The 14112-nt window shown below is 49.1% G+C and overlaps 1 protein-coding gene and 1 non-coding gene across 2 annotated transcripts; one reads left to right on the top strand and one right to left on the bottom strand.

Annotated features, from left to right (window-relative positions):
* Positions 1-1523: 1523 nt before the first annotated feature.
* On the top strand, positions 1524-4495 carry LOC111846568 (pro-melanin-concentrating hormone). Its single transcript, XR_011989453.1, has 3 exons — positions 1524-2069; positions 3781-3952; positions 4286-4495. It is a non-coding gene; the product is annotated as a pro-melanin-concentrating hormone (transcript).
* parpbp (PARP1 binding protein) lies at positions 4457-14107 on the bottom strand. The gene is made up of 10 exons (XM_023816901.2): positions 13725-14107; positions 12772-13005; positions 12571-12690; positions 11436-11606; positions 10712-10866; positions 9117-9294; positions 8848-9029; positions 8194-8266; positions 6140-6269; positions 4457-5545 (listed from the first exon to the last, which is right to left on the bottom strand). The coding sequence occupies exons 1-10, from the start codon at positions 13872-13874 to the stop codon at positions 5262-5264; spliced, it is 1677 nt and encodes a 558-aa protein (XP_023672669.1). The 5' UTR covers positions 13875-14107; the 3' UTR covers positions 4457-5261.
* Between the last annotated feature and the right edge of the window lie 5 nt (positions 14108-14112).

Genomic DNA, 14112 nt, shown 5'->3' with positions numbered 1-14112 from the left:
TCAACCGGATCATTGAAGCCAAGCTTTTTGGCGACGGAGTGGGAAAGACACGACAGACCCAGAATACAAGAAGCCAGTGATACGAAAATAACAGGGTCAGAATGACAGCGTTTGCTGGGGCGACGGATTGGAAAGATGGCGGGTGAATATGGAATACAGGAAAAAAAACAAATAATGAAGATGTTACAGCAAACAAGATGTTACTTGTAGTGCAGATTTGGAGTTGAAAGAAGAGAGAGAATGTTGGTAAGATGGATGGAGAGAACAAGAATGGAGAGAGAGAGAGAGAGAGAGAGAGAGAGGTTAGAACAACAGTGGTAGGGCCCAGAGGTTGCACCGCTCAGTTGCTGGCACAGAAGTCTCCCAGGTGACTGGTCCAGCCCTTCAGCAGAGCCCCTCTCTCTCCAACACAAACACTCAGAGAATAAAAGCAGAGCAGTCCAAGGAAAATCACTTCGGTCTGGTTTGATGGCAATTATTCACATCTCACCTTTCTTTGCTGCCACTGCAGCTTCTGTGGTGTTAATACGGCTGGGTCTCGTTTCACGTTCCCCCGTGAGCAGCTGCAGGTAAGTCATGGTGATAAAGGGCCATCGTCTCCTGAATAATGATGCCTGGCAGGTCGTTCTACTAACTGATGGCCATCGTGCCTCTGACTGTAGGAATCAAGCGGGATTTGGGATAAGGTGAAAAGTGCCAGCTATCACGTGAAAGATAGGCAGGACATCTTTAGAAGTCTGTCCGGTTTGCTATAATTGCCAGGAAGAATAAAGCTTCTCAGACTGGAATGAAAGCATGATGGTAGGTTGTATCCGGTGTTGGCAGACAACACCAAAACAGACCATGAAGAAGACTATGAGTAAGGCAGCAACAGGGGGTGACAACTGGCAAGGATCATTATCAGGGCATTATCAGAGTAGGAACTGGGGTTTCTATTGCACCAGACCAGAGCAAAGAGACATGAGAATGGGAAATACTTCTTCTGAATTCACACCTTAAACTACACAAAAGGCCCAGTACACAGCTGGAGAACTGGCTTTAGACTCGCAGGACGGTGTATTTCCTACAGATCACAGAGATGATATATGTGAAACGAGCAGATTTCTGGCTTTCGTTCCAAAAACCCAAAGAGCTTTTGGCTTGAAGGGTCATAGGTCAAGCCTTTGTTCTTGCTGCTAGTCCCATCATGCCTCAGGTTCTGAAGCTAGCCCAGGATTACTTGTAGGAGCTCCTTCTTCTACAACGTAGGTCATTCATCTTCACAGCACGAGTCCTTCATCTTGTAAAGGTGAAGATATCCTCTTCAAACAATGTACGTTTTATATAAACCCCTAAGCTGTTTATGTTCTTTTCATACCTAGGACATAAAAACTGCCTGGCCACGTAACCCCCCCCCCCCCCCACCTCCCACCAACAGAACCTGAAATAGGTATGGTTTGTGATGAGCCCATCTTAGAATAGCACTGTGGAAACACCTTGCAGATATACCACGTCATCACTCACCAGGGGGTGAGCCAAACACGCCAGCATGCCTCTTTATCACAAAGTTACACCTCAAGTACGAGACCTACTGCACGCATAATCTAGATGAGATCTGTTCCTTCATTGTCGTCCTCAATAGGCCCCTGTAGAGCCAACCCTCCTAAATCCATTTGACTATCTCCGTTCCCATTCAACCTGCCCCATTTCACAAAAGCACAAACACTTACAATATGCTCTTCTCTGCTCCTTCCCTTCCTCCACAGCCAACCGTATATAAAGTCTGACCCAACCCATGACAATAAATATCCAGGCACAACTTCCTTGGCATCGTCTGTATGTTTCAAAGTCATCACCCGTGCGTGGCAAAAATGACAGTTTGTTCTTTTTGCCTTTTTTTAATGGTGGCTCTGTTCTCCATGTGCTACACACATTCTGTGTCCTGGACAGAGGCGGACGAGACTGCTGGCTCCATGCAGACTGCCAAGACTGTGATGGATAATGTCCTTGATGGCATTTCCACAGATCAGTGGTCTATCCCAGCGAGCAGCTTATGGGACGAAGGGAACACAGAGGGGCTTATCTTCACAGTAAGTATTCCCTCTTCAGGTGTCTGCAACTGTTTTTCTGGGGAACTTTAACTATGTGAGTGTTCTGTGCTAAAATCTATTATTTCTTAGTCAGGATAGATATAAAGATAGGTATCGAGCATAAAGCAAGGACAATGGTTTGGTTCCAACATTCTTAGGGACCAATTGACTGTATCATGAAGGGAGATTTGTTGCTTAATTGTTAGATTTAAGGTGCTTCAGTTTAAATGGATTTAATCTTCGTTCAATTACTGTACATTTAGCCTGGACTACTTTAAATCCAACAACTTATTGGGCTAAGCAAGAAATCACCCTCCCTAAACACACATGGTATGTGCACAATATCACTCGGGATATGTAGATACTGTCCATACCCCTTGGCATAAAGTAGGATGATAATTCCTGAGTAAATGATAGACTGTCATCCTGTCCAACTTTTTCCCCTGTGATAGGCTACCTGGGATAGGCTCCAGGCCCCCCAGGAAGAAAAGGTCAGAAGACGGATGGATTGATGGATGGAACATTATAGTAGCTAAATCAAGTTAATTACATTCAACTGTGTCATCTTAATCCTAAACGAGGAGTGATTGGCTTACTTAGCAATTGTTCTGAGTAGCACCTAAAACCACCTGGATTTCAGCTGTTCAGGACTAGATTTAGAATCCCCAGCTGCATTATTTTGATGATGACGTAATACAGGCAGAGCAGACTGAAGCACCTGGTCCTGAACACTAACTGCAATGTCATCCATCAGTTCAGCTAGTTTTTGTTTCCAAAGGGCAAATTTGTCTAAATACTGTCAACAAACCAAAATAAGATCAAACTGACCAAGAACGTTCACAAATGCATTTATTTTTGGATTGGATTGATAAATCGAGATACTTTTTTCAACACTTACGTAATTGACTTCCTACAAGACAAATGGGGTTTTTATGTAATTTTTATTCTCAGCGGCTGGATAAGATGACTGAACAGATTTTGGCTTAATTATTTAGCATATAATAGACTATTCTATAAAAAAATACGCTAAAAACAGCTCAGTTTTTGATCGCAGCTCCTACCTTATGACCCAGAAGCTTATCACAAGGCTACAGCTGTCAGTGCAAATAATCAAAACGGCTCGACAGCAAGTGAAGGGAGGCATCGCAGAACGGGAGGGTGAGGCGCACGGTCGCTTTTGGGACCTCATAAAAAGTGGCAGGCGTTATGGAAAACTCCGTTGCTGTTAGACAAATTTCTTCCATGCGGCCTTTCATTAGAACGGACACCAGAGGTTCAGACATGGCAACTGCGATTTGTTCCAGTCACATGACCCACAGCTAGTTAGGCTTTTAATGCAAGAGTGGGACTCCTCATTAAAGCCAGGATTTGAACAGCAAACTGCCTCAATCTGGTGCTCTCCTTCCTCGTCCCTTAACCTAGCGGCTACTAGGATATCACTGATGACTCAACCAGCAATTTCCAGCTGACTGTATCCACAACTTGAAGGCAGTAGATGAAATCTAGCTGTGTTCGCTGCCGTCTTACCAGGTCTATAAGAATGAAAAGACAGCTAGTGGACTCATGGGCTTGAGCATAACCACTGACGTCTCCCAGTTTGAACAACCAGGAGGCCATTTTTAGATGCGACTGGGATCTGGGCCTTGCAGGCATGACTCGCATCGCAGTGAATGCGACGCATGGATGAGCAATGCCATTTTCTATCCCACAGGACCTCGGTCGCCAAGGCGACCCTCGGGACGCGTCCCTAAGAACAAGCCGACCCAGACTGTTTACTTCCAGCAAGTTCCAGGAGGCAGACAATGGCGAGCCCGAACAAGCGAGGGATAAAGAGCGGAGAGACACTGGCGAGGTCCTCTCGGTCGGTGGAGGAGACTTTGATGGTAGGATGGAGGGGGGGGGGGGCTAGCAACAAATATATGCTGCTCTGGCAATAGGTGCCAAAAACTTTCCATTAAAAGCATTGAGACTGAATTAAGGTCAATTAAGGTCCGTGAAACAAACCCCACACAGTCAGGATGTTGTGTTACTAGGATAATAAAATGTGCAGAATTGGAAAAATACGATGAATTCCATACCAATAAACAACCCACGCCTTTGCCTCTAAAAAGGAAGGAAAATATGAGGGTTTCTTGACCTTGATATCAATTCTAACAAATTTCATTTTCCATCCAGTAATTTGCTAATTGCTTCTCTTGTCATTCTTTTCTCCCTAGTGCTCAGATGCATGGTGGGACGGGTCTATAGACCCTGCTGGCAAGCGTGACCCAGAAGGGGCAAAGAACACAATGTGACACCCCCACACCCCCCCCTTCCATTGACACGCCTTCCCGTCCGCTGGATGGACTTCCACCCCCCAGTTTTCTCTCGCTATTAAAAGACACGTGTAACAAAGAATAAAAAGCGTTTATTAAAAAGGCGTGAAGACCTGCAAACAAAGTGGCAAAGGCTTGTTTTGTAGATCAAAAAATGCCCGAAATCACCATTTTAATGTTGGCGCACTCTACGGAAAGACAAAGAGCTAGAACTTTTCTGGCACAGGACTTGGGGGAGGGGGGACACAGCTTTTTTGGATGGGTATCTGAAAGTCGGGGGGGGGGCTGGATTGCCCTGTACCACCCCTTTCACTGATGTGGCATCAAACAGATCCACTTGGATCCCGAGCACATAAGCAATTACACTTTCCAGATTGCCTCATGGACATAGACGCGGGGGGATCATGCCAATCTACACGCCAATCTACACGCCATCACAACCTCACCCATTGCCACAGCAACGTTGGCACAGATGCACACCATAGCACAGATCAGCAACCTAAAACCATAATTTATGCGGTACCTTCTTTTACGAAAAGAAAATACACGTCTAATATCCAAGTTAAACCAGGACTGATCTAACACACAGAATATCCGTTTTCCACTCAAGCGCTTCCAGAAGTCCGTGCAAAACAAGGCTGGAGAGGGGATAAGAAAATGGCTCCCTTTCAGTCTCGGAGACCGTTGTGTGACTCGGGGTAAAAGCCAATCAGGGAAAGGCATCACATGTTTTACAACATCCGGCTTCAATGTCACACCACCTTGTTGTGTGGGGCTGAGGTCACCGGCATCGAGCGGGACAGCATGGGTCCGTCACCGATCGCCTGTGGGGAACCGGGTGGAGGCGAGGAGGGATGTGCGGGGGGCGGGGGAAACCCTATACCCTGAAGAAGCTGGTCAGCTTGCTCTGTCCAGATATCAACTTCTGCTTGGCAGGGGCAGCTCTGTCACCGCTCTTCCCCGGGCGTCTGGGGACCCCGGTACCCAGGGTACGTTTCTTCTGGGGCTGCCTCTCCACCTCGCCTTCCTCCTCCACCCTCCTCCTTTTGCACGCCTCGCCAACGTCTCCGGCCGCCCCAGGTCGGATGTTGGTCCCCCGTGACCCCAGCGGCACCCTCTGTCCGACGAGGCTGCTTGCCGATGAGCCTTTTTCACACTCGGCTGAGAAGCGGAGAAGAGAAGGAAAAAAGTTGAACCAAATTTTTTTTTTTTCCCTTTTAAAAAAAAGGCATTAAAGAAAAAAACGAAACGTGGGTTAAGGAATATGACGAAATTGCTGACGTTCTCCTTCAGTTTAACAGGCAGTCTGTTTATTTTAAAGATCTGAAACAGAGCATTTGTCATATACTCTGATGGATGAGAGCCGGGGTTCCCACAGAAAGAAAGCAAGCGTAAGCACGTGTGATCTCTGGGTTTTTACTACGGCGGTGGGGGCAGCCAAGGTTTACAGAATGGGGAATTGTTTAAAGGTTGATCTTAAGTATCAGTCCCAAAGCGGAGCACGGCCTGGGTACCTGCCGAGCCTGTGGCGTCAAAGGAAAGGGGAGGGTCTCGTCTAAGCCTCGGGGGAGGGGGTGTGGGCTGGCGGGGGGGGGGGGGGGGGGGTGGTTGGGGGGAGATCTTTGTGGTAAGATTTCCAGTCGGCAGGGCCATAGGAGTATAGAAAGTAAAACATTACATAATTGAGGGTGTGGGGGTGTGAGATTAGCATAGGTGCCGCCTCATCAGACGGAGCACCGATAAGGTCGGACGTACCTGCGGCGAAAGGCGCCGCCCCCTCGCCCTCCAGGCCCCCGCGGGTGGGAAATCGCAGCACGCGGCTGAGAGGCCGCTCCTCCTCGCCATAGGTGCAGGCAAACTGGGAACGGATGACGTGCCCACTCACCTGTGAGCCAGAAACAGAATAATGCGCTGTAACGTCAGCTCAGAGACCCCCTTCCGACAGAGAACACGCCGTCCTGGCTCAGTCTGACTCAGCGCGATGCCTCGTTCGGAAACCTGCCCCCCCCCCCACAACGCGCTCCGGAATTAATTATTATCATTCTTACTGGAAGGCAGTTCTAGACTCAGAGGCAATCAATTTTATAAATTTTTAGAAAACGTCATTGACTGTGCCCTACACACAGAGACAGAAGCGAGGGCCTGCTGATGCAGCCTTTTGAAGAACCCCGCTGACACCCCTTCTGATATCTGAAGGTTATCGAATTCCCCCCCCGCCCCCCATCCCAACATTTCCCAGGCTGTCCAAACAAGGGTGCCCCCCTCCACACACTTTTTGGGGGGAGTGCCCTCCATCCCAGAGCCCTAAAGGCACACGGCTCCCTACTCTTTTATCCCTACGTTTGATCTGGGCCTGCTTAGAATTATGGGGGTTCTCGGGTTCCCCCCCCCCCACCCTCCCCTCCGGGCCCCTCAGAAGCAGGGGTATCATGGGGGGGGCAGGGAATCGCATAGCTGGGATTGGGTGTGGAGCGGGAGGATCAAAGGCCGGGAGGGAGATTGTTCAGGCTGCTCTCCTCAAAGGACCAGCTAAAACAACAGCGACCGACGGGCCGTCCTGCTCGCTGCCAGAGAAAAAGAAACACACAAGCTGCCACCGTCCGCCACACTCAGGGAAGACGCCACACCAGCACCACCATACATTCCTGGTGTGCAGTTCACACCTAATCCAATTACCGCCAGAGTCAGAGGGAGGGTACAGCCTCGGCCTGGGGGGGGGGGGGGCGGCGATGGGGGGCCGTGTCCTCGAGTGAACCCTGTGGATCAGGTGGTCCGAGTCAGGCAAGGTAATGGCGCCTATGAGTGCGTGTGTGTGTGTGTGTGTGTGCGTGCAGAGCCCTCCCCCACCTGCAGATCAGGTCACAATAATCAGACACACACACACGAACGCACGCACATACTGCCTGGCAGCCACATCAAAGTGATCGCCGCGGCTACGGGAGATGTGGAGACAGGTGCATCCTGCTGTCTGCACATGGGCGGATAAGAGGAGGAAAGAAAAGAGGAAAGTGGGAAGGCAGGTTACGGGGCACCAGAGCACGGCTGCATTTCTAAAGCCTCAACGCACGGCATCTAAATGCTTCTTTAGTCGTGGAGAGGGACGATGTCACCTCCTGGCCCAAAAGCCACGATGACGTCACCGCTCTGGGGTTAGGGTGGCACCCCAGCTACCTCTCCCCGCAATGCCTTGGTCGGCTGGCGAATCGCAGAAGGAGCGAACTGGCAGTGCCATACCGGAGCACGCCCAACACGCCCGCACAGGCAGCCAACCAGAGGTCAGGTGGCACGGTCAACATCTGTCACTGCGACCGGGCACGGGTCCCCAGCCCAGACGCGGGCCCAGCCCAGACGCGGGCCCATCCCAGTCGGCTCTCACTCTGGAAACATCCCAGCAAAATTATTTCTCATGTAACATAAAAAAAAAAAAAAAGAAAAATACAATTTATTTCTTAATTAATCGCGGCAGCTTGGGAACAGGGAGAGGGGCTGCATGTAAATCAGTGGTGGCAGTTTTAGGTTTAGCCTTAATTCGTTGATGAATGGCGGCCATTTCAGATTGAGGCTCATTTTAAATTCTTTTACAACTTGGCAATAAACGCCACGCGCAGCGGCAGGCCAGACTGGGGGTGCTGGGCTGCCGGCAGGAGCGGCGCGACTTCACAAAGCGTCAAATTTTATGGAGTTCGCCGCCACACCACCACGGCACTGCAAACCCGTCTGACAGGAAGTAGTGGGCGGGCACACCGATCCGTATGTGCGACCACTAGGGGGCAGAGCATCGCGGGTGTGACTTTGGGCTCCGACGGTACCTTGGGTTTGGCCCTCTTTTGCACCCGCTGCCTGAGAGCCTGCGGAGAACATCCAGTCGGAGCTTCTGGGGATCTGGGGAGACCAACAAGATTAGCGCCAGTACATCACATCAACTAGGCCCGTCGCAAGAGCAGCTGTTCCTGTCTGGTTCTGCTGGGCCATGGTCAGTGGGCTTCTGATCTGCCCAGGCACACATGCTTTCCCGAGTCATCCAATGAGAAGCGTGTAAAAATCCAAGGAGGAATGTCACAAACCCAGCAGTATAAATGGAAAATATATAGAACTGATATAATATCTAGCATATAGATATTATAATATAAATCCATTATCAGCCTGCGCCAAGCTTTCGCTCATGGGAATTTTACTTACATAAAAATGTTCTGAGGGCAGAAGATAAATGATTGGTTCAGAGAGGTAAATCAGATTGTAGAGGAAGAGGGTCTAAGCAACTAGAGGAGATGGCACCAGTCAATCAGATGTCTTGATCCTGCCTCCACTAGTTGCTTGGACCCACCTCCTCCACAATCTTATTGGCTACTTCTCAGAATCATTTTTCTTCTGCACCCAGAACATTTTTGTGTAAGCAAAACTTCCACGGGCCAAGCTTTCCTGAGGGCAGGCATGGTGGTTTGAGTGGGCACACGGGGGCATACCGAAAAAGAGTGAGGATGCAGGTTTCTCCAATGGCATCAATGGGCGCTTGGTCTCTGTATAGAAGTTCTGCCTTGTTCCTACAGGGTGGCGACAATGCCTCCTCATCCAGTAGAGCCTTCAGCACTTTCACTGTAGCCCGGCCACCGTAGGCGGTGGCGTGGTTGATGGCGTGCACTTTGGGCTGTAGAAAGCATACACAAGAAGGAAAAGATGTGCAGGAAAGCTAGAGATGGAGAAGATCCCACCTACTATGGAGGTAGCTTTTTACCCGGGCGGGGCTGATGCCCGAGTCACAGGCTGCCCCCCGTTGAGCATCAAGGATCTGGCACATCCTCCTCTTCAGGTCACATGCCACCCCCTCAGCCCCCGCCAGCACGGGATGCTCGCTGCTCAAGCCCTTCACCAGCGCCGCCCTGATGACAGATACCAGCTTCTCCCCGGCAACACTGACCAAACAAGACATAGGGGAGAGAGGGAAGAGATCAGAGTGAGAAGGCAGCCGCCGACTGAGGCCCCAGAGCAGAGGAGTCACATGAAAACACTCAGTGTTAGAAAACAGACAGGAGACCAAGAGCAGCCACGCCGCCAGAAATGTTACTGCGATCCAACCGCCGTGACGCGAGTTCCTCAGGATGCCCCTGACCCTGCCTTCCAGCTGCTGGCTGCCCCAGTCCCTGGACCCACAACCACTGCCTTCCCAGTATAAAGACTGGTCAGCAGCTTTTCTTCCACTAAGCTGGGAATAAAAACGGGTTTGGGAGTAAATAGTCAGAACATTTAAACGTAGCTGACAAGTGGAGGGGGGTGGTGTGTGTGTGTGTGTGTGTAGACTTTTAAGGACCAGCTGCTCTTTAATAAAACTGATGATATCCAGGCGTAAATTCGTATGGGCCATCCGGAAATCATAATCAGTGGTTTCTGCAAGATCACCGTGAAAGCCCTCCGTAAACAGCGCAAGATAGCCCTTCCAACATCAGGATGAGGTCTTGTTATCCAGCACGTCCAGCTTATCATCAAAGCTGCAAAAAAGGGGGGGCAGCTATCACAAAGTGTTTAGAACTATGAATTATGGGATGTTCTCTCCGGCATGCCTCTGGCTTTGGGAGTAGGTGCTTACAGTAGCAGCTTATCAGTCTGTTCGACAGACACGAGTCAGAGGGAATCTTTTTGGATGAAAAGGCATCAGACTCCAGCAGAACAGTGCCAGGCCCCCTGACCACACACCAACCCCCCCACCCCCACAGAGTGTCTGCGGCGTCCTGGCAGCACGGCGTCTCATAACAGCTGATCAGATTACACACCCATTTCACCTTCATCATCCGCACTTCCTATCGTTAGGCTGAGAACGTGGTGGCAGGTCCAGCCATCGCACTGCATTCTCTCACCGTTTTACCAGCAGGCCAATAGCATTACAACCTCCCTGGCATCAGAGTCTACTTCTAAGGCTAAGGTTCACATCCACAGAGCTCACGCGAGCCCAGAAGGGCACGAGGGGGTAAGAATTAAAAGAACAGCATAGAACATCCAATAACTATGACATAATTTGGGGGGAAATAAAACAAAATTGCACTTTTCTGCTTATTTCTGGTTCTCCATGACCACTATGGGATGAGTATAAACCTTTTGAACAAGAGACAAAGCAAATGAATGGAGGACAGAATGCCCACCTTTCTGCACAGCATGTTCCTTGATGCAGTTTAGATAGCACTTCAATTGTTCCAACATGTCTTTAGTTATCCAAGTACTAAATATGTCGAGTTATCTAAAGCCAGGAAAAATGGCAGCCAAGGGGTAAACTGGGGGGTATGGGGGGGTGGGGAGGTGCAAGTCCAGCACAAGAACACAGGGTTCAGCAGGGAGTACCTGGGATCTGGGGTCTCTCCCATGAGCTCCTGCAGGTGATCTGTAAAACGGACAAAGTCTGACAGGCCCTTGAGGTGCCCCCTGAGCGGGTGAGAGTCGGGGGGTGCATAGCCCTTCCCGCCAAGCTGGATCGCCCGCACAAACGACACAGCGGCCTGTGGCAAAAACACACAACTCAATTACATCTCTGATGTCAGACCTACAGGCAGGTGTCCTGATTAATACCTAAATGTGTTATACTAACTCAGATCATGAATGGATGGACTGATTACTTAAGCTCAGCATTTCCGAAACTGGTCCATGTTTTTGCTTCCCCCAGCTCCCTGTTAGACGGTCCACATTTTTGCTCCCTACCAGAAGCCGAGAGGCATCAGTGTGGACCGTCTGCGGGCCTCCAAGGACCAGGTTAGGAAACACTGCTGCAGCTCATCCATTAGGATCCTCATAGTTTATTGGAGTACTTCATGTTAAGTACCTCAACTAAGGGTTGTAGAGCAAGGCCTATGCTAACTTTTAATTCTGCTACCTTGAGATTATAGGCTCATCGTACTACTGTAATTGTTAAAGGATCCAGCAGCTTGGGTTTTGAAACTTCCATTTGACATTCTACACACCACCCCACCCCCTGCCCACCCCCACCATCGTAACAGGCTCACTGAGGCGGACAGATTAAAAAGCACTGGCTGTGAAGTACTGCGATGGCGATGCTCGCCGATTCCCCCACCAGAAACAGGGAGGTGCCGCTGGCGCGGGCCTGCCGCTTCAGGTTGGTGAACGCCACACAGCTGAGCCCCCTGCAGGGGGCGTCGAGCACCTGCGCCAAGGCCAGGTCGTTCCTGGTGTTCACCAGCAGCTCAAGGTAGGAGCAGAACAGCCTCCGCAGCGCCCCCTGTACCTGCGGGAGAGAAATTGCACCAGAGCCCCATCAGGACCACACACACAGATAACGCCAACATCAGCTTCCTGTTTTCGCAGTACTAAGCAAACCAAGCGAACATGCCAGCTCTGTCCTATTATTGGTGTTATTTATCTATCTTGCTGTCACCCAGGGGGGCAAAGGGGAAGAAAACCAAGTGGATCATGAAGTTCTTTTAATCAGCAGGTGTGTTACACGTTTTTAATGAAGCTTCTCTTCCAGCAGTATCGTGTACAGCGGGTGAAACACACACACACACACACACACACACACATTTGCCCAACACCTGCACTCACTCCCCAACCACCCCCCCAAAAAAATAAATCACACTCCTGCCTGGGGCCCCTCCCGTTTCAGACACATTGCACTTTAAAGCATTCGCCCAGTAACCGAAATCACATTTCACTCTTAAATCCTAGCGCCGTGATTTAATGCTCCAGCTAACAGAGGCAAGACATTTCTGTAAAAGTGAAAACTGAGTAAAGGAGATGCATAAAGATTTAGGGGCGGGACTTAGCATTTCTGGGGAGCATTTAAAATGGCCATCGCTAATATAATTACTACATTAAGTTGAGTGTCCTTAATTGACATACAAACCGGAAGAAAAAAATGCCTTGGGAGAGTGAGTGAGTTAGCAGTTATTAGTTATGACATTGAAACACTTCTTCTCTGAAGGGCAACACAGACATAAAAAATGCACATTAACCAGGAACTATTATAATGTTCTTGAACCACAGAAGGAGAAACGAATAACAGGGGAGAGTGTGGACCTGCTGTTACAACCAGAAGGTTTGGATGCTGTGAAAAAGGTCAACCATAAAAATATAAAAAAGTAACATTATGTGCTGTACCTGTGATAATAGCATTTATAGCAATGCCAGAATTGGGTAGTAAGAGGAACACCTGTAACATTCAGTTAGTAACATAAAAGTGGATTAATGACCTGTAAACTATATTGGCTGGTGTTCCTGGATGGAGTCTGAGGGCAGTCATGGCTGGATGGGGTTTGGAGACAGTCTGTGCTGCTCTCCACGCCGCCTGACAGGAACTGCAGCAGCTCCACCTGGATGAGGCAGGGGTGAGGTGAGGTGACATCCCATAACAAGAGATCCGAGACTCGATGCGGGCCCGCAGAATTACTCACGGAACTCAGCGGTTCGTCTGGGTCAGACTCTGCCCTCAGCTGCTGGTACATCCTGGACACATCAATCAGGTCCAGCGTGTTGGTGCGCTTTAGGAAGGAGTCGTATTCTCTACGGATGATGTCATAGTTTTCCGGGTGAGCGGAGTCGGAGAGGGGCAGGTGGAGTTTCTCCCTCAGCAAGCGTTGCCAGGTGACGATGACATCACTCAGAGCCACAGTAAACTCTCCGGTCTCCTGCCAAAGGGCAAGTGCATCAGTATTGACTCCAAAATGGCACTAAAGAAGAGAAATCCTATTAAATATTAAATATGAATAATAGTGGTAACCTCCCGTCCTTGAGAACTGCGGAATATTTCAGCTTATTCTACCGCTTAATTCAAGTCGTTTCTGAAGCGGCGGGATTCACATATATCAGGTGAAAATGAATTAAACCTGCAAACATGGGAGCTTCTCTGGCTATCGAGTTTCGCCCGCCCTGTTTTTGAAGGTGATGCCTGACATCTCATTTAATGTCATCCTCTTAATATCTCGCCGATATTAGCTCGCATCCAAAGAAAATCCCTCTATAAAACGTTTTCTACACAGATAAATGGTTTCCTTATATTTGTCGCAGGATCGGATCGTCACACCCTCTAGCGTTTAAATATGACAGTTCAAAAAGGCATCCCCCTACCTTACGAATCTGCACTTGTTTAACTGTACAAGAACTACGCGAATAAAATTGAGAGGAGGTTATTTTGCACTACACACTTAAGTGGAAGGGGCAGATCCCACTCACACATTCAAGCAAACATTAAAGCAAAGCTGAGGCGTGTTACTATAATGAAAAATAATGCACTGATTTGTTACCGCTTTCAAGCCATTCTGTTCACATGAACCCGGAATACATTCACAGGAAAAGCACAGCCTATTGCCGGTATTTTGTGTTAGAAATAAGCGTTGACAGAAGCTACCGTCTTGTTAGCCTCAGCCATGACGAGCTGCAAAGCAATGAGCATGCTGTCCGCCCCTCTGATCGTGGTCATCTCGGACTCCAGGACCCTGTGACATTCCCTCCTAAAGACCTTAACCACTGTTTTCAGGCTGTTCTCCAGGCTAGCCATGCTCACTCCTTACGTTTTACACTCAATAGATTTATAAATGAGCGTGAGTCATCGCCAAACGACAATTTCAGTTTAAAAACACAATAGATAGCCCTGACTTAATTCAAAATAACCTAAAGGAAAATAGGAATTTCAGAAACATTTAAAAAAAAATAGACACGACTACACTTGAACCTGCTACCCAAACAAACAACCGAGTCGAACCAGCTGCCCTATTGGACCGCAGTGTTTGAATTTT

This window comes from Paramormyrops kingsleyae, chromosome 1, assembly GCF_048594095.1.
Source record: "Paramormyrops kingsleyae isolate MSU_618 chromosome 1, PKINGS_0.4, whole genome shotgun sequence".
Classification (NCBI taxonomy): Eukaryota; Metazoa; Chordata; class Actinopteri; order Osteoglossiformes; family Mormyridae; genus Paramormyrops; species Paramormyrops kingsleyae.
The sequence above is the reverse complement of the archived record's forward strand: the minus strand, read 5'-3'. Positions and strand labels throughout refer to the sequence as shown.